Source organism: Arvicola amphibius, chromosome X (genome assembly GCF_903992535.2).
Source record: "Arvicola amphibius chromosome X, mArvAmp1.2, whole genome shotgun sequence".
NCBI lineage: Eukaryota > Metazoa > Chordata > Mammalia > Rodentia > Cricetidae > Arvicola > Arvicola amphibius.
In genome coordinates this window covers 58,572,354-58,593,416 of record NC_052065.1, presented here as the reverse complement: position 1 = coordinate 58,593,416, position 21,063 = coordinate 58,572,354, and the positions used below count along the sequence as shown (strand labels likewise).

Below are 21,063 nucleotides of genomic sequence, written 5' to 3'. Positions count from 1 at the left end.
GAAAAAAGAGACCATAGACAAGGGGAAAGAACTCTGGAGAGGTGAATAGTAGGACACTGGTACTATGATGGAGGAAATGGGATGTATCCCATGACTCTGGCATCTTTAACATCGTGGGATCTCTAAGGCCATCCAGGGTTCACTTTCACAGCTTCACACAATGGCCTCTGTGGGCCTTCATGCAATGATATCCCAGGCACATGCCTGGCCTCAGCAGCTTCCCTTAATTGCAGAGGGACATTCCATAACCCATTTCTTCTATCCTTGACTCTAAAGCAAGAACCACATGGCCAAAGCTGCCAAGTTCTGCTGCTTGCTGGGGCTGGAACATGGTCCTCTTCTTCAATTACACTGGCATCTGCTTTCTATTGTTGATGGCTTCCTTCAGCGCTTAGGCTTTTCACAAGTTGGAAGCTTAGTTGGGTGGGGTCTTGTGCTGAGATCACCACTACCTTTATCTCATTTAGCAACAGGCTTTTCTGTAAAAATTTTATCTCCTTGAGCACTAGACTTGGCTCCAAGAAAACATTTCTTGGCTCTCTTTTTCTTCTCACACATTTTATATTTCTTCTTGCTCTACTTGCTCTTTTTTCATTGTATAGCTACATAAAAGTGACCACTGGTAATCCTATAACACAGTCAACACTGGGCTGTCTTGAAATCTCCTCTGCCAATACCATCAATCCAAGAACTCTTTGGTTTAGCCTCTGGCAGATTTTTAGGACAGGAGCAAAAATAGGCCACATTCTTTGCCAGAATATCACAAGAATGGTCTCTAGGCCAGCTAATAATGTTCTTTCCCTCTGAAATCTTTTGAGATGGAACAACATTATTCTCAGCATTGCCATCCTTATTCCTACCATGATGGTCCTCTAAGCTCCTCTTAAATCTTCAACTGCTTTTCTAGTCCAAAGTCTCAAACTTTTTCATATTCCTTTGAACAGCAGCATGGTCAGGCCTGTCACAGCAATACCCTAGTTGCTGGCACCAACCAGCTTCTGTCTTAGTCAGTGTTGCATTGCTGTGAAGGAACACCATGACTAAGGTAACGCTTAGAAAAGACAACATTTAGTTGGGGGCTTGTTTACAGTTTTCGTTAGTTCTCCCTTATCATCGTGGTGGGAAGTATGGCTAGACACATGGCTCTGGAGCAGTAGCTGAGAGTTACATCCTGATGCATAGGGAGAGAGAGAAACAGACAGAGAAACTGGGCCCAGCCTGGACTTTTGAAACCTCAAAGCCCACTCCTAGTGAAATACATCTCCCAACAAGGCAGCACCTAGTACAACAAGGCCACACCTCATAATCCTTTTAATTATTTCAAATAGTGCCACTCCCTGATAACTAAGCATTCAAATATATGAGCCTTTATGGCCATTCTTATTCAAACCACCACAAGGTGTATTTCAGTTTGAAGAAATTTGACATATTTTTTATGTTGATTCTTCCAACCATGAACGCTCTGCCCTCATCTCTATTTATTCAAATAGAAATTTTTGATGGTTTCTTTCATTACCTCTTTATCATTCTCAGCATGTAAATCTGTCTGTATCTTGTTAGATTTACTCTTATGAATTCCTATTTTTGAGTGATTGTGAATGGCATTTACATTAGTTAACTTTTCTTCCCTGCTGTCATAAAATACCTGACAAAGGCAACCTAAAGGAACAATTTATTCGAGAGGATGATATGGTCTGAGAGGATATAGCCCATCACCTTAGATTATCCTCAGCACATCCCCTCCCAGCTACACGTCTTCTCTTGGTCTCTCACTGAGCTCTCTCAGTGCTGCTTACATGCACATGGAAAATGAGTGTGAGCTCACTCCCTGAGCACAGGCCCCCTACCCATGACCATAGCTCCAAGGAAAAGATTTTTGCCCTCCTCAGAAGCCATCAGCTGCTAGTGGCTCCTTAGCTAATGTGCATTGTTCCCCCATCCATGCTGGAATTTTGAATGACTTGATAAAGCCATTTGATCAAGATCTTTTGCAGATCTTCTACAGATAACCACAGCTGCTCTGAGCTCGTGAACGCAATAGTTGCATGCTGTCCAAAAGATAGCATTTCATAGCCCCCCTTTCTATGAGCAGGCTCTTACTCTCTCTCTCCCTTTCCTCTTCTAGGATGCTCCTAGAGTCTTGGGGATGGGGGTGTTTGGTATAGATGATTCACTTAGAACTGAGCACCCAGTCACTAATTCTTAGCACCCTGACTTGTTGAGACTCTACATTACCTTCCATACACCACAAATAGATGCTTCTGTGACCAAGGTTGAGAAGAGCACAGATCTATAGGTATAGGTATAAATATTTAGAAGACTGCTTGATAACATGACCACTTAGCAAAATACTGACAGTAGGTTCCCCCATGGTGTCTATGACCTCCCAAGCCATAGGCTTTTGATTAAGTTCTCAGTACAAGGCAAAGATTGCCTCCTATGTTGCAGGCCTCAAATCCAATAAGAGAATGGTTGGTTCCACATGGTATTTTTGCACCAGTGAGCAAATATTTCCTGGCAGTTTGTTATTATAGCATTCAGGGTCCAACACTGGGTAAGACCATCATTTATTTTTGTCCCTCAGAAGTTTGCATAGTACTCTCTGGAACTATGAAAGCTAGCCACCATGGAGGAAGTTTCCCAGTCAGTTCCCAGATTGACTTCTCTATGTTCTGCAAACATGTGTGGCGTTTCAGCAATAGGGTCCGTAAGACAGTGAAAGTCCAAACTCTTCACCAAGTCTCCTTTCTACAGCCTCTAAAGGGAGAAGAAGCGAGGGCTCCGTTACTTCTAGATGGGACTGGAAATGGCAGCTCCTCATGTCTGCCAGTGTAGTGTGGATGGGTGGGCCCCATTGCCAGCTGTAGGCATGATGGTTTCTGCTCTGGACTTGACCTTCTCTGTTTCCACATCGCCAGAGGATTGAAAGCGTTGAGACATGTCATCCAGCCTTATAAGGAGAGTCTACTAGGATCCTCCATTTGTCTTTGTTGGCAGGGGTGTATATAGGTGGGCCTATAGGTTTTTCTCCAGTTTTGACTGGATTAGAATGGCTGTTGTCTGCAAATTTCGTGTCTTGCAAGTTTAATATTTTTTCATAATTCTTTGGCTAGAGACAACAGGCTTTTGTAGGGCTTTTTTTGGGTCTACGCCTGTTAATACTTTTGGTCACTCCAAGCCTAACACCGGTAAGCAAAAGAGAAAATTGCTTCCATTTCTCCTATCCCGAGGACATGGGAGCTCTACCTTCTTTCTATTTTTAAAAGCCCTCGTATGTTTGCTTTACACATCATGTACAGGAGTCTAGTTGTAATAGTAAGTGGAATAGAGCCAAGGATTTTGACTTCATCTTTCTTACTCCTGTTTTAATTACATTTATTTCTCTATGTGTAGTGAGGCGTGTGTGCCACGAGACATGTGGCGGTCAGATAGCAGTTTTCTGAGTCGTCTCTCTTGCCCCTGTAGAGGGATGCTGGGGACTGAAGTCAGCTTATCAGGCTTGGTGGCCTTGTGTGCACTGAACCATCTCACTGGCCCTCCTTCTCCTACTCTAGTTTTTAATTTAAAATTTTTATACAATATATTTTGATCATGTTTTCCCCTCCTCCAACTCCTCCTAGGTCCTTCCTCCCTCCCTATCCACCCAATTTATGTTCTTTCTTTTAAATAGAAATGGTAAACGCCTCCCCTTCTTGCCATTAATGTTTCAAAGAAATACCATGACTAAAAATGATTCTAACACAATTTTAGAAAATTATTATGTTGGTCCTCAAAGAGGAATCTTTTGGGCTTTGATAGCTAATACCTGTGGTCACAATCGTCATATTGGTCTGCTGCAATCAAGTTACTTTGTCATATCCTGCAGAAGTGATGACAGATCCCTGAGGTCTTTGTAAATGCCAGACTTCATTGTGTGGGTTTGTTTCTGTGGCCTGAAGTGAAAAAACACTTTGCAATGTCGAGCTTTACCCTCCATCTTTTGTGTTAAAGGAAACCATAATTATTGCAAAATCCAATGTCTTCTCTAGCTCTACACTGAACTTTCCTCTTTCAACATACTTGCCCATATAGAAATTATAGTGTAAGAATCCTATAGCAAGGCTTTGCCTATATAACCTGCAATAGATGAGCTGTCTGCTCTTTAGACTTTTCTCTGAACTATACTTTTGAGAGGGAATAGATAGCAGAGAATTCAAGATTGTCTTTTTTTTTATTAAGATGTACTGGAAACAGTATAGACCACTTTGTTGATGAAGGGTAAGTGTTGCCAGTCAGCGAGATGGGTGTGGCCGGAGACTGGATGTCTGTTTTACAAGGGACTACGATGATCGCATGTGTGCCCTGGCTCTAAGGAAGTCACTAATAAGTGGCAATTCTTTTTCTGTGCCACACCCCCATTCTCTGGCCCCTAGCTCCTGTTCCCCATTCCATAATTCCACATCATCTTTCTTCCACTCCCTGCTTTATCAGCCCTTGTAGAGGCCTTAAAAGACTTCCAGAGAAAGTGGTTTAACATGGCTATCAGCATTTCCATTCTTCCGACATATAATGGTCCCTGGGGTTTCAATCCACTTCAAAGGGAGCTTTTTCAGTGAGCTGTTGCAAAGTGACTTGAGGGCCATTGAGAAGTTGCCATACAGAAATCATTATATCTAAGTCATCCTCATTAGGGACAGCAGCACACAGTGCCATTCTGCCTAAAGATCAGAGGTGTGAGAAAAACCATTCCCTCCTGCCTTGGTGTCCCAACTCTTGGGGATCTGGAGAATCGCTGTCTTAGCAGGCAGATGAGGGTTATATTACTGGACAGTCGGTGGTGGAAGGTGAGTAAGGAGGTAGATATAATTGAGCAACTGAAAGCCAACCTTGCTGGAAGCTTTTGAGTAAATCCCCGAAGATCTGATGTTTCCTCATCCTCCCACCTGTCCCTAGGGCAATAGGATCACAAGCTCTTTGTGTACTGCGTAGGCCTCCTTTCTGTACTGACCCCAACCTTGTTCCTGATGGTGTCCCTAGATTTGAGCTGCTTTGCCCATCCATTTATTCTGTCACCATTTGCCAGCTCTACAATGTGTTAGGCACTAGTCTAGGAACTACAAAAATATCAATGAATAAAGCAGACATGAATCCATAACCTCAAGATGTTTATAATCGAGTAGGCAGATGATAACCCGAACTGTAGAATTCCATGGAACATTTAGTCTAACCTGCATGCCAGAGCAGAAGAGACAGCCATCTCTCCAGCCCCCAAAGTCTTCACAGATCCCCCATGACTCCCCTAAACTGAGTTAGACCTTTATTGCCTCCCCTACATCATTAAACTATTATTTTGTTTTCTTTGTCAGGCCTCCATCCCCAATCATTCTCATTTTGACAAATGAGAAAAATGGTACTTGAGTCAGGATACCTAAAAGCCCTCTTCCTTTTATAAGGGATGAGCATCATGGGCATGTGGGGATGGGTGCCAGGCATCCAAGCACCCTGACCTCCTGAATAGTGAAGACTCTGTTGAACAAGGAATAAGGACCAAGGAAATGAGGCAGCTGAGAAATGCCATGTGATATGCAAACCTCCTTAAGCCACTGAGTGGGTTCTTCTACATTGTGACTTTCTTTGTGACCCTTGCCTTGATCGGGTGATCAGGACTCATAGGGTTGCCAAATTTGCAAATGAAGGTACAGAACACTATTTAAATTTGGATATTATATGAACAATGTTTTAAAATAAGTGTGTCGTATGCAATAGTTTTTCTGAAGCAGTGATGTTTTAGAGCAAATATATCCAGAATATTGCATGGGATAGATTCAGACAGCACTATCCACTGTCTTATCTGAAATTCAATGTATTTTACTTGACAACCATGCATAGGTGAAGTGGAAATTACTGTGCAAAGAATGGGTTGGTTTTACTTTTGGTCTGTTTTCAGAGGCCTAGGGCAGAACTGGTATGGATTGGACTTACATCCAAAGCAGGAAGATGGCTTTCACTAGTAGGGCCTCAGTAAAGCCATGAGCAGGCCATAGCAAGTGGTGGCTTTGAGTTGGAGAACTGGTGCCTCTATTAGAGAATAGTTGTTTCATTGGGTATACATGACCATCAACTATCATGGAGCAGAGGTTACCATGGTGACCTATACAATGCTTGACCGTATAGTCATAGCAGTGACATACACAAACAATACAGTGATAGTTGCGTGGCCATGATGATAAGACTGTTTACACTCCTTAGTAGAAGGAGAGGAGGGAGGTTCAGGGACACTCACCTGCCCCCAGCTCTATGTGATCTTAGTAGGTGCTAGATTCTAAGAGGTAGGTTAACTGAAGTTACATCTCCATCCATGTAGCTTCTGTGACGTCATCAACTATGCTGGGATGGAAATTTTAAGTGACAGAACTTTTTTAGCGTCACTCACACTTCTGGAAGGAACCCCATATCCATGCTCCTCTAAGCTAAGTGAAACCCGCAAGTCGGACTTGGGTGGAATGCTTTCCTGGTTCTGTCTGTGGCGCATTATCTAGAGCCAGTAAACGTGTTCATGTCTCCCCCAAGAATAATTAATGCAACATTCCCAGACTCTCTAAGGATCTGCGAGCATAGAGCAGAGAAATGATACCAGGGTTAGGAGAAAGGATTAGAAGATACTGGAAAGTCTTAGCCGTTTCCATGGTGTTAGGATGGGGAGAGTGATGCCAACGCTGAGAACACGGTCTTTTCTGTACAGATAGGAAGGAGAGCTTATAGAATATTCCAGGTCATCATACTGTCGGTGTGAGCTCTTCAGTGTCCAACACCACAAGACAATGTCTCTCAGAGGGAAGGCCCTCCTGGGAGAGGGTTATTTTATCTGAGTCTTCCTTAATGCCTTCGCTATTTTCTCCCTCGTCTTGATAGTGACGTCAGCAACCTATGTGGACACCATTTTACAGTTCAGAAACTGACTGACTGGCCATCTGTTGCTGCCTATCATCTCCTGTTTACAAATGAGGAACCCAAGAGGCTTTGTTCAGTGTCCCCCTAGAATGAGCCTTCGTCCATCAGGGCGTTTGTTTGTATAACAAAGGTCAGTGAGCATCTCTTTCCATGGCCTGTGTTAGCAGCTTGGCTAGGAGACTAGTGAGACCTGGCCCACCCAGAGGCTTCCCACAGCACAGTGAGAGGCTAGGAAGCAGGGCCAGGGGAACAAGTGCACTTTCCACTGAGACAAAGCTGGAATCTTGGACATCACAGTGACTCTTCTCCCCTTGAACCAGCACACCGGGTCCCTGGGTCAGCCTTTTTTGTACCTTCCTGTGCCTGTTCCGTGTTTATGGACATGGAGCTTCATTCCACAAAAAAAGGAATGGTCTTAGAAAGTGGCCCAAACATGTCGGTAGTAATGGTACATGCCTATAATCCTAGCAGGTTGTTGTTTTTTTTTTTTTTTCTGAGACAGGGTTTCTCTGTGTTGTTTGATCCTAGCAGTTTGGAGGTCAAAGCATGAAGATTGTGAGTTTGAGGCCAGCCTGGGCTGTATAAGGAGACCTTGTCTCAAGAATGAAACCAGAATCCAAACCAAACAAGTTTCCCTGACAGGAGCCTGGATCTTAAGAAGGTGTGATATACTCCTGTCCTGAACAGTGAAGTAAGCAAGATAAAGAGGAGATCTGAGCCAGCAGGCCTTTCTATACTGGCCAAGGCCCCGTAAGCCCTTAGGGGAACGTAGATCATGAACCATTTACTCTGTGTAGAGGTGGACCTGGTACGGCAAGAATGTGACAGAGATGGATGGGATAAGCCATGTGTGAATCATAGAAGTGGCTAGGTTCTGACAGCTCATCTTTGCCTGGCATTTGGGACAAGTCACTCTTGCTGTCTAGAAGCTAGCTGCACCTTCTCAGTGCCAGTAGTATGAAGGCAATACTCTATATGCTGGGTTACAGGCTGTTTTAGAGATGGACCCTGATACCTTTTTCAGCCCCTCCCTCCCCCCACTTCTTACAGGCCCTTTACAGAACCAGCAATCTAGCAAGGCAGGAGGTGAGCTGCCCTCAACAGCCACTAGGAGTTTCCTTCAGGGCTGCATGAAACAAGACCAGATCCAGGAATGACGCTAAGCCAGAGAAAGGCTCTCTGCAATACAACTTTCTTTTTGAGGCATCTGGGCGTCATAAGGGAGAAGGTCGCAAGGACCTGTTTTGGGAGTGACATCATGTTACATGTCGTTAAGACTTAACCATGTCTCAATGCCTTCACTATTGCTAACTTAGCTTGAGACACCGTTGTGCACCAGAGGATGATTGAACCAGCCCTTCAAAGAGTCTCTTTCTTCTCTACCCCTTCAAAAATATAAGCCAATCCTCTCTCTTCTGCTTAGAATCCTTCAGTAATTGCCCATTCTGTTCAGGATAAAAAGCGAAATCCATACCTTGGCCTACAAGGCCTTTCATGATCTGAGCCCTACTAATCTTGCCAACCTTATGGCCTCAGTTCCTGTCACAGGTTTGTCTCGTGTCTTCTTCTTGTTTCTGGAAACCTGCCAAACACACCTTGTTGCAAGGGCTGGGTCCTGGCTGGTGCCTCTGCCTGGATGATTAGCCTCTGCGTGCCTTCCGTCCTCATCTCTTTCAAACCTGTGCTCAGGAGCTACCTTTACAGCGTGGCCTACCACAATACTTGTCTTGAAACCATAAAGCGCTTCCCAACCAAGCCCTTCTCAGTCTGAAAACTTGGCAATCTGTATCTTTCCCAGTCTGCTCTTTTATCACTTTATACCCTAATTAAGTAATTAATTTTACTCATCTATCTTCCCTCACCAGAATGTAAGCTTCTCAAGAGCATTAATTAGTTTTGCTTTATTTTCTTCACTGACGCAGCCCAGCTGTGTAGGGCAGTGCCCAGTACATGCTATACTATCAATAATTACGTTGCCTGAAGAAAGCCTTCCAGTCGTTCACTCTTAATGAACTCGCTGTCTAGCACGCGTGGCTGGATTGAGATCTGTTCAAATTCCACCTCTTCATCGCATACACATTTGGAGTTGTCACCGACTGCTAGGGATGCATGACAAACACAATGACAACTACATGCATGTCTACTTTTATACATACATCATCCCCGTGTGTAAGGGATATGGGTATATGCATTGAGAAGTCAGATTTTAAAATGTCTTTATTTTTACTATGACTTAAAAGGAACTTTTTAAAAAATAAAATTCAATTATAAAAAGTTAAGCCTACAGAAAAGTTCCAGGAATCATGTGTGAACCTGCCACTTAGATAGTGCAGATGACATTGTCATCCATTTTACATGTCACCTACCTGCCCACCAATACATCCCGTTGTCTACCTATAATAGGCTCTATGTACATTGAAAATAAATTGCAAGCATCACATCCATCACCCCAAGCACATCAGCATGAATAAAAGTTCAATGTTTATTTTTAGGTAAAAGTTACATGTGGTAGAATGCAGAAATGATAAACGCTCGTGTATTATATTTAAAAGACCACCTTGCATTACATTTCTTTAGTTACTGTGTTGGGGTGCAGCATGAGCATGCCAAGGCACTCGCATGGCAGTCAAAGGACCACCCCCCAGGGTCCCAGGATTGAACTCAGGCTGTCAGGTTTGGTGGTAAGCACCTCTGCCTGATGAGCCATCTCATCGGCCGGATCATTGTATTCTTTAAAAGAATTTTTAAAAAGATTTACTTATTTTATGTGCATGAGTGTTTTGGTTGTGTGTATGGCTGTGCACTATCTCAAAGCCTGGTGCCCAAGGATCCCCTGGAACTGGAGTCATGGACAGTTATGGGCTGCCATGTGGGTGCTGGGAATTGAACCTAGGTCCTCTACAAGAACATGTGCTCTTAATCATCGAGCCATCTCCCCAGCCCTCCATTCGCTGTATTTTGACGTCTGCTTTCGATATGTGCAACTCAAAATCCTATCAAGATATTGAGAACATTCCTGGGCCCCCCAAATTTTCATCAAATGACTTCTCAGTTAATCCTTAGCAGATGCAACACCTGCTTTGATTTTTCACCATAGACAAGCTTTGTCTATTCTAGAACATCACGAACACAGAATAACATGGTATGCACCAACATCTGTCTAACCATTATTCAATAGAAAATTTGCTCAGCACCCACTCTCTGCCCACATACATGTGATGTCTTCACTGTAATGATCTGAAGGCCAAAGGTGTTTCTAGACCTGGTTTGTGACCTTGTCAGCCCTCCAGATAAGTTCTTCCCAAGATCATCAGCAGTTGGGCCTGCAGAGATGTAGGCCCTGAGTCTGTCCCATCCGAGTCCAGGATTTTCTTCCTGCCCACAGCTCTCCCATTTATTTTCAGACTGGGGTTGGCAGCCTCTCACCAGCCCCATCCCACCCACTCACTTCCCACATCACGGCGTCATCCATTATCCAGGTGTATAGTGGGGGTGTCACAATCTCAACCCAGGCTGAGTTCAAGTGGGTAAAAGTGCACTTGGGTAGGCAGCTGGAAGGAACTGGACAAGCAGAGGCGGTGGGAGGTCCTGCAGTCCTGTGAAAGGGTGGGGCAAGGGGCGGAGAATATGCAACAGCTGGAGAAGAAAGCCCAGGAGAGGAAACATGGCAAGCTCTGGAGCAGTGAGGGCTAGACAGCTAAACAGCATTTACCTGGAGCTCCTGAGATTTTGGACATAATGTTCTGGCCCACCAAGAAGGACATCAAGAACGCCTTGGAGGTGCTCGCTCTTTTCCAGTGGGCGCTGAGCGCCTTTGTTATAAGTGAGTCTTCAACTACTCAGGGACATTCAACTGCATGGGCTTGCCTCGTATTGAAGGTTCTAGGGTGGTAGGATGTTCAGTGTTCAAAATTTGTGTTGTTCTAGGCAAACTAGAAGAGTTGTTAATCCTGGTCTGTGGCCTCAGCCATCTGGATGGGGTCTGTGTGACCACATGGACATGGGCATGGACATGCATGTGTCTGTGCAGGGTTCTCTCTCTCTCTCTCTCTCTCTCTCTCTCTCTCTCTCTCTCTCTCTCTCTCTCTCTCTCTCTCTGTGTGTGTGTGTGTGTGTGTGTGTGTGTGCTTGCACGTGCACATCTTGCTTTAGGTTTGCCTAGTGAGCACCACCAGGTCTACAGTGAAGTCTAGAGGTCACGCTATGGAATCATTGCGAACAAGTTCACTGAAGTCAGCCAAAGAGAAGGGCATGGCAGCAACCTCAGGAAATCAAGCAAACTGTGATGAAAGAGTGGACTTTGGCAGAGGGAATCTTTAGAAACCTATTGCCGAGAGGAATTGAACCATGTTTCCACCATTTTCAACATCTATACCCTTCATGAAAATTACATGTTGGTCATGGTGTTCTATATACTAGAGCAAACCATCACTGCAGGAGGGGGCCTGAAAAAAATTCTTGCAGGAACAGGAGTTCATGTGAATACTGCCAGGAGTCAAGGGTATGAATTAGGTGATCTTGTCAGAGCTCTGGGAATGAAGACTATAGGCAGGCCCCGAGAACATGACCCTAGTACAGTGGCATGCCGATGAAGAGGATAGTGGGCTTTTCCTACCTCAACCATCAGACTAGCCACAGAGTAGGAAGCCAAGGGGAGGTACCAGAACCACCTAATATTGAATGATGGGTGAGGGCAATCAGAACTGGAAGCAATCCGATAAAGGAATTCTTAAATATTAGTTTGCCCCCCCCATTTTCACATGTATTATTTCATTTTAGTTGGTGCTAGCCTTACAAAGTAGAAGCTATCGTCATGTTAGAAAGTCATACTGATCGTTCTACATGTCCTGCTCAATGATACAGAGTGTTAGCTAACATACACTGGCCTCTTTTTAAATGCCAAACACTAGTCTAGACACCACATGTGACTAATAATTTGCATTGTGTAGAGGAAGAGCTGCATTTCATGTAGTAGAAGTCATTTGTTCAAGATCCCAAGCTAGGCAGTGGAGGAGCTGCGCTGGTAGGGGGCACACAAGGGCTAATATTTTGCTTGAGAATTTCTTTCTTTGTCTTTTGCATCGGCTCACTGCTGGTTGGGAGGTTGGGTGTGGAGCTTGGTGTGCGCACTAGACTGGCAGTCTAGTGAGACTATGTTGGTGCTCACAGTAAATGCACCAAACAGGTTGGTAGGAGGCTCAGCTCATTGTGGACTTTTGTTCAAGTTGGTACAGGCCTTGCCAACTGTAACTGGCAAATGAGGCTGCAGGAGTTGCCCTAACACAGGAAGGGAAGCATATTGTCTCTCGAGTGTACTGTCTTTCTACTCTTTCGGTCTTGGCTTGTTGCTGTCTTTCCACCTTTCCATCATGGCGACTGTGTTCCCACAAGACAGCAAAGTCCCCAAGGTCAAGGAACTGAGTTTGAATTTGGGAAGAATGAATATTGGTTGAAGGTCTAGGAAGCTTGAACCTTTAGGGCAGCTCCTCTTTCCTTCTTCAGTCCAATCACGAATCTCATGCTTCAGACATAGCCGTGTTAATTGTGTGTGTGCATAGCCATAAATGATGGAGATTATAAATGCGTATATAACACATGCACATATATGCATATAGCTATGAGATATACATATAACATAGATGTTGAAAATAGTTTCTGAAGTCAAAGTGGCAGTTCAGACTCGAACTCTGTTCATTATCTGGACAATCTTTAGTAATATTCACAATATTTAGGGTTTATTCATCAGGACACTCTAGGTGAAATCTGGGGGCTTAAGTGAAGAAATGGCCATTTCTCCTTCACACGAAATACACCCAACAGGTTGGTAGGAGTCTCAGCTCACGGTAGACTCTATTGATCAAGGTGGTATAGGCACCACCAATTATCTCTGGAAAATGTAGCTTTAAGGGTTAGCATGGAATAGAAAGGGGAAATGGAGACCCCATATGCAGTTCTAGTTACTGTTGATGTAAGTGATAAATAAGGCACAGTCTTATTTTGAATTTGAATTTCCTTAATTATAAATTAAGGTTGAGAATCTTTTTGTATGTTCCTCAGCAATTAGGTGTGTGTGTGTGTGTGTTTCTTTTGAGACAGGGTCTCACTATGTAGCTCTGGTCGGTCTAGAATTCACTGGGTAGACCAGGCTGATACCAAACTTACCACCTGCTTCTGCCTCTCAAGTGCAATTTACAAGTGGGTTTACAATTGTGTGCCACCACGCCCAGCTTGAGTTGATTCTTGAGGGGCAGATAAGAAATTGGTGAAGAAGAGATGAGCCCTGGGGACAGTACATAGGCCCATGAAAAGGCCCGGATGAATGAGAATCTGGAGTAGTCAGAGGGCTGGCGTGAATAACTGAGATGGGAGTGAGCTCAGACTTGGTACTTAATGCACTTTTATGGAAGAAAGGAAGGAAGGACGGGGGAGGAGGAACTGGATGAGCAGGTGGGGGAGAATTACAGCAAACACTGACAACTCTTTAAAGGAGCTTGGCTTTTTCCTGTGAGGTCATGTGGCCTAGGGTTTAGCACAGGGTTTTGACACTAGGGTCGTGGTTTTGAAAGTCTGTCTGAGCTCTTGGGAGTAAACCAATGGCAAGGAGGCAGGAAGGGAAACAGTGCCAGCAGCTTTGTCAGGCTGTTGAGAGAGGGTGGTGATTTGAGCCAGGCCCGTGGTGCTGGGGATGGGGAGAAGAAGAAAGGCTAGGAGGGAGTCAGTGCATAGAGAAGAATTAATACAATGTGAGGATCAAAAAAATGCCAGTGAAGCCGGGCGGTGGTGGCGCACGCCTTTAATCCCAGCACTCGGGAGGCAGAGGCAGGCAGATCTCTGTGAGTTCGAGACCAGCCTGGTCTACAAGAGCTAGCTCCAGGACAGGCTCCAAAGCTACAGAGAAACCTTGTCTCGAAAAACCAAAAAAAAAAAAAAAAATGCCAGTGAGAAAAAGCGAAGGCAAGATCCAGCCCACAGGTGCCAGCATGGGCTGGCTGAGGGCAGGTGGTACAGAAAAAGGTCAAGAACGGAGGAAACAAGGGTGAGTACAGGGGAAAAGTGGACCCCAAGGACCTCCTGAACTTCAAATTTGGTTCCGTACTGAAAAGACAGGTAGTGTGGGAAGAGCTCTTGGTACTGGTGACAGAAGATGTGGCCACCAAGCTGGCCCTTTTTCACCAACGGGGTGTGTGTGTGTGTGTGTGTGTGTGTGTGTGTGTGTGTGTGTGTATGGGGTCCTTCTCATCCCCCCAGTTCCTTTCCCTTGATGGGGCACCATATCCATTTGAACCCCAAAGACCTTGCGAGAAGACTTCTGTAAGAGCCCTGACAGGAGAGGGAAGACTGACATTTTGCAGAAGCGGAGCTAAGGTTTGACAATGGAAGCGTAGATGGAGGATTCATTCCGTAACAAGGTGTTCCCCGAGCCACGCTTGCAAGATGTCTTTTGCCGTGCTTGGGTTTGAGCAAACCCTAAGAGAAGTGAGGTGTCTTTTGTACTAGACCCATACTCTCTTTAATTATCCAAGAAGTTTTCGGTGCTTTTTGTCCAGAGGCTACAACAGCTGGCCTTTGCGCTACCCATAGTTCTGTTCCCCAGTATTAGTTACTTTGTAATGTGCTGTCTTTTAAATAATATTTCTGAATTTTACTATTTGGAATTTCTGAACACTGCTATTGTATGATGTAACAATTTTAGGCATTCTCTGTTGACTTCCTAACACAGGAAATGAGAATTGAGTTCTATATGATATGCTTGAATATATTTACCTCTTCCAAAGCTATTATTGCCTCTTCTCCTCCTCCTCTTCCTTCTCCTCTCCATCTCCCCCTTTTCTCCCATCCTCCACCTGCTCTGTCTCCTTCTTCTCCTCCTCCAAGACAGGGTCTCTACATAGCCCTGGCTGTCCTGGAACTCACTATGTAGATGAGGCTGGCCTAGAACTCATAAATCTTTCTGCCTCTGCTTTTCCAGCACCAAAATTCTTATAGTGCAGTTTTGGTTAAATGTCTGACTACAATTAGGGAATAAGCATACCGATATTATATTTTCTTGTGTGACTTGTTTTTTCTTGGAACTAATAAGTTTACACTTTAATTAAAATTACACTTTAATTTACACTTTAATTAACAATTTTAAAGATTTATTTTCATTGTATAGTATGAATGTTTTGCCTGCCTGCATGCATGTATGTACACCATGTGCTTACCTGTTGGATCCTCTGGAACTGGGGTCACGGATGGTTGTGAACACTGGGAATCAAGCCCAGGTCCTCTGCAAGAGCAACAAGTGCTTTTAACTGCTGAGTCATCTCTCCAGCCCCTAATTCTTTTTGTTTCCTAGATATCTTTTAGTTATTTTTAACTTGCCCACAAGCATTTCACACACATGGTAATCTTTCAATATGTGCAAAGACATGAGGAATCTTTAATATTTCTCTCATGTTTTCTTTCCTTGAGGACAATATTGCTGGAACCCAGCATCTCCCTCTTACAATCTGGCCTTATGCACAGCTGCTATTACCAGAGTGCTTATAGCCACTTAGGCAAAGTTTAAGGCGCTTACTCTTGGGATATGCAAAGGTGAGGCTGAACTGGAATGTGGCTAAGGATGGGTGTTTCTTTAAATGTGTACTCTAGGAGCCTTGCTTATTTACTTCTAGCCCTGCCCATGCTCAGCTTCCTCTTTGGTTGACCCCTTGCCACCATAGATTCTTTGACTTCTCCCTCATTTTGATGTAGCATGCCATCTAGTAGTATTCAAGAGAAAGGGCTTGGGAGACAAATTATCTGAGACCATATATCTGAAACTGGCTGTCCTCTCATCTGAGCAACCATTTCGCTGCATCTAGAATATTTCAGCTCTAGCTAATTTAAGTACAGAAGTTCTCCAAATGACAGTAAGTTGTAAATACTATGAATCATGAATACATTAGCCAGGCACAGCATCTTACAACTTTGGAAGCTGAAGCAGGAGGATTGCTATGCGTTGAGGCCAGCCTGGGTTGTCATACTGTGTTGCGAGACTGTCTCAGACCAACCAACCGACTGACAAGAATACATTTGATACACCTACTGTGTCAAACTCCACAGCTTAGTAACACAGCACATTGCCCCATGCTGGTTGTATATCATGGTATTGTGACTGACTTGAAGCTATGGCTTGTTGCTGCTGGCCACCATACAACAGAATGGTACCACATATTGCTAGCCCAGGAAAAGAGAACAATTCAGTTTTTGCTGGATTCCTGCTGTTTTTCCACCTCTATAAGGCACAAAAGAGTGTAAGTTAAACTGTTATAAGTTGAGACCCACCTGTATCTGAGTCCAGAATCCCTTTTTATTCTTTTCTCATACAGTACATCCTGACCACTGCTATCCCTCCCTCCACTCCTCCCAGTCCTCCTCCTGCACCTCCCCTCTCCCCAAGATCCATGTCTCCATCTCCCTTCAGAAAAGAGCAGGTCTCCCAGGGACATCAACCAAAGACGACCTAAGAAGTTACGATAAGAATGGGCACCATCAAGGCTGGACATGATAACCCAGTATGAAGAAGAGTCCCAAAAGCAGGCAAAAGAATCAGAGACGCTCACTTTTAGGAGTCCCAAAAGAATATCGAGCTATACAACCCTAACATATATGCAGAGGACCTAGTGCAGACCCGTGCAGGCTCCGTGAATCCAGAATCTTGTTTGGTTCCATTTTTTTTTCAGAGAATAACTCTTCCATTAACTATTTGCACAGAGGAGAGAAGACATAGTGTTATAATTAGTTTCTTGTCAGAAATCCATCCAGGCTTCTGCTGTTTGAGCCTGGGCTTCATCCCTGCCTCTTGTGATGCCTGATCCTCCAGATTCTGAGTCTTTCCTGACTTTTCCAAAGAAAGCAGACTTCCTGTAGGCCTCGCCATTGCAGGTGCTTAGAGACCAGCTTGCTGCTTTCTATGCCTGTTGTGTCTCCCTGCATCTGCTTTATGGACATGTCTTACTGATACCGCATCTACTGTTGGCATAGTTCAGACTCTTCTTCTCTTTGTGTACCTACCTTCCTAAACTATTTCAGTCATTTTCATGAGACTCCAATAAGAAGTCAAGACAAAATGTATTCATGTGTTCAATTAGAAGGGTTTTTTTTTTTGGTCTTTCTAACCTTTGTTTTGGCCCATTTCCCACATTATCTTACCCTTGGCTGCTTCCGTTTCCAGTGTAATTCCAAGTGGATGTGGCCCCCGTGGCTCTTTACTCATTCCTTCCTGTCTTGCTTCAGCCGAGCACAGTCCCTTATCTTATTATATTCTGTTCCTTGTTTTGTGTGCTTCCAATCTGGTGAAGGTAGGTGTTAGCTGCCTCTGGCATCTCCTCCACTGATACTTTACAGCAGTGGTTCTCCACCTTCCTAACGCTGTGACCCCTTAACATGGTTCCTCATGTTGTGGTCACCCCCAAGCATATGAATATTTTTGCTGCTACTTCATAACTGTAATTTTGCTACTGTTATGAATGGCAACGTAAACATCTTATTTGACCCCCAAAGGGGTCACCAATCACAGGTTGAGAACCACTACCTTACGGGGAAGACGTTGAGAAGAAAATCTAAGTCATCAGAAATTATTCTAAGAGTTCAAATGTCCAGTGGTCATCAGTGGCTCCCTGTCCTTACCTACACCATATACACAATGCTGGGGCAGGCTTCGGGGGTGGAGGCCATGGGAAGCACAGCTATGAGGAACACGTTTGTCTTCTAGAACCAAATCAGGTTGAGAAGGTCCAGGGTCACATGGACATGTGGGCCATCTGTAAGTGGAAGAGTGACTGTTGAGTGGGCCTTGGTCAGAGCGTTTGTGACTTTGGGGTAGATGGAACTTAGTGGGGGTAGTGTGGGCGTGAGGGAATGTTCACAATTCATTGACGTTGGGCTGGGGTCTCTCTAGTAACCACGGTGATCCTTGTCAACCTCTACTTGGTGGTGTTCACATCGTACTGGCCTTTCACTGTGCTGATGCTCATCTGGCTGGCTTTTGACTGGAAGACTCCGGAGCGAGGTAAGTGCCTGGTGGGATGTGTTGCCCTTTGTTCCTCTTGCTACTCTCCTAACCCTAGGAGGCTCTGGGCAGTTCCCAGTCTTTCATCCTGTCCCTCACTGGGCTAGCAAAGCTGATGGAAGTGCTCCTTTTAAGGTCTTGGAAAGACCCATTTTGGAGCTGGAGTTGGTAAGAGGAAAAAAGGGGTGGGTGTGGGTAACGAAGCAGAGTCTGGGTCCATTCTAAGTTGTTCTTCATATGCCCATTCTAGTTGCAATATAAGAGGGCAGGAAAAGGTGAGAGGACCCCATGGTATGCCCAAAGGAGTCCAGAGAAGGAGAGCAGGGGTGGAAAGAGCTTGTCTGTGTTTTCAGGGGGCCGTCGTTTCCCCTGTGTGAGGAGGTGGCGTCTGTGGAAACACTACTGCAATTACTTCCCAATCAAGGTGAGCCTGGGATAGCATTGGATTGGGATTAGGGCACAGGGTGTAACCACATGGGGGCCTAGGAAAACAATGACCCCTGGAGATGCGCATTGCCCAGCCTGCATGGCTGGAATTCATGAGTTCCAGTTCTCTAGCCAAAAGAGGAGTTTCCCTCTCTGTCTTTAGCTCTCCTGTGTTGACCTTCCTCTACAGATTTTGAAGACACATGATATTTCCCCCAGCCACAACTACATCCTTGCCTGCCATCCTCATGGGCTCATGGCCCATTCATGCTTTGGTCACTTTGCCACTGACACATCAGGCTTCTCCAAGATCTTTCCTGGCATCACTCCTTACATACTCACACTAGGAGCCTTTTTCTGGGTGCCTTTCTTCAGAGACTACGTGATGTCTACAGGTGAGTGGCTTCTGGGGCATACGGCCACATAGACAGCTACCTTAAGGAGAACCAGGGCATGTGTAAGAGCAGCTTCAAAGCTGGGATTTTTCTCAGATGCTTACCAGCTCCTGAGAAACAGGCTGGAGAAGATGTTCCTGGCTTCCCTGCTCCTTGTAGAGGGGAGTGGGGAAGAATAGTTTGCAGGGGTGGGAGTAACCAAGCACCTTTGGCCTTTTCTGCCCACCAGGGGCCTGCTCTGTGAGCCAATCCTCCATAGACTTTCTGCTCACCCAGAAGGGCACAGGCAACATGCTTGTCGTGGTGGTTGGTGGCCTGGCTGAATGCAAACACAGCACGCCAGGCTCTACCACCCTGGTCTTGAAGAATCGGTACGGCTTTGTGCGCATGGCCCTTCGACATGGGTAAGGACAGCTGCTGGGACATAGGGGTGGGATGGGGTGGGGAGAATGTTCAAAAGCCCATCAGGGAAGAACACCAGGCTGTGCAGTAGTTAAAGAAAAAGAAGCATGAAAACAATTGTGAATAAATGGAGCCATCATTAAAATATTGACGTGTGTGTTTGTGTATGCACGCATGCATGCACATACATGCTTGCCCATGAGTCCCTGCATGTGGAGGGCAGAGGTCAATTTGTGTAGTTATTGTTCCTCAGGCCCAGTACACCTTCTTTTTAGAGCCAGGGTCTGTCACTGGCCTGGAATTTACCTGGTAGAGTAGGCTTAATCAGTGAGCCTTAGCCATCCACCCATCTCCATCTCCCTGGCATCCCCAGCTTGCCACCACACCTGGCTTTTTTTATTTGAGTATAGGTTTTGGCCATTGAGCTCAGATCCTCATGCCTGCATGGAAAGCACCTTGCCAACTGAGCTAGCACCCCAGCTTCTATATATAAATGTTATTCAATTTTGTCAGTTCAAAATAAAGAAAAGGGCAGAGGGTTCGAAGAGAGCTGGAGAGGGTGCTGTCCAGGCCTTGTGGTAGCCTTAGCCTCTCATTAAGACCAGTCTCTCTACAAAAGGACTGTGGTTGCAACTTAGAGCAGAAAAGGCCACACTTCTTAACATGTGGGCTGAGGGGGAAAAACCAAATGAAATGGCCTTTGGGTGTTATCTGACAGTGGTTCAGATTTGGGCATTCCATGGAATCACTGGGCTTTCAGAAGCTACTGTTTCATCCCTAAAGGCAGCCTGGTCTAGGCCATGGGACACTGTAGTCAGCTGACACCTTGGTACAGCTGGACTTGAGGTCTAGGGGGCCTATAGGCAGACTCAGGGGATACTGATGTTCAGCATGTCATCTTCAGCAGGGCCCCTATCTTTCTGGGTATTTAAGGACTTGCTTTTCTTCTGCAGGGTGTCTCTAATCCCTGCTTATGGCTTTGGAGAGACGGACCTCTATGACCAGCACATTTTTACTCCTGGGGGCTATATCAATCGCTTTCAGAATTGGTTCCAGAAGATGGTACACATCTATCCCTGTGCTTTCTATGGGCGTGGCTTTACCAAGAACTCCTGGGGCCTTCTGCCATATTCTCAGCCAGTAACCACTGTTGGTGAGTAGGCCCTTTTATTGGAAGCCTTGGTTTAAGTTCTAGGATTCACTTCTGTGGCTGGGCCTCAGAATCCTGACTATGGTCAGAGGCAGGGAGGCTGGCTAGGATGGATGCTGAGCGGAGGGGTGAGGGTGGAGAGAAGCTGAGCTCCAGGATGAGGGCTGTCCTATGGAGTGAACTATTCTGATGCTTTTCTCTTTCCTTTTTCCATTCTTCTTGGCAGTCGGCGAACCTCTACCACTGCCCAAGATTGAGAATCCGAGCCGGGAGATTGTGGCCAAATACCATACACTCTATATTGATGCTCTCCGCAAATTGTTTGATCAACATAAGACCAAGTTTGGCATCTCAGAGACCCAGGAGCTGGTGATAGTTTGAAAGACATTCCCCTGGCTGGATGGTGTGGAACTTGTCACAGCAGGCCAATGTGCACCTCTGCAGTTTCACGTGTGACTGGAGCAGTCCTCACTGGAGGGAGGTGGGGGTGTGTCCATTCGTTTTTTTTTCCGTCTCCATCCTTTTCCACTTCCATCTTTCTCCTAGTTTTTCCCTTTTCCGCTGAGACAGAGAAGACCCTAGGCTTCACTGAAGTCACTGGAGGTTGCTCCGAGCAAACCTGGGATAGAATAAACAGCCCATCTCTGGTACTGTGTGCTCCAGCTAGTCTGTTTGAAAGACTCTAGGACCTTGTGCATCTGTTATTCTCCAGGACTGGGCACCTC

The 21,063-nt window shown here is 45.2% G+C and overlaps 1 protein-coding gene across 1 annotated transcript; it reads left to right on the top strand.

The window, feature by feature from the left end:
* The first annotated feature begins 10,668 nt into the window (after positions 1–10,668).
* Awat2 (acyl-CoA wax alcohol acyltransferase 2) lies at positions 10,669–20,719 on the top strand. The gene is made up of 7 exons (XM_038317534.1): positions 10,669–10,753; positions 17,855–17,965; positions 18,319–18,389; positions 18,582–18,786; positions 19,016–19,190; positions 20,142–20,341; positions 20,565–20,719. The coding sequence occupies exons 1-7, from the start codon at positions 10,669–10,671 to the stop codon at positions 20,717–20,719; spliced, it is 1,002 nt and encodes a 333-aa protein (XP_038173462.1).
* The last annotated feature ends 344 nt before the right edge of the window (positions 20,720–21,063 follow it).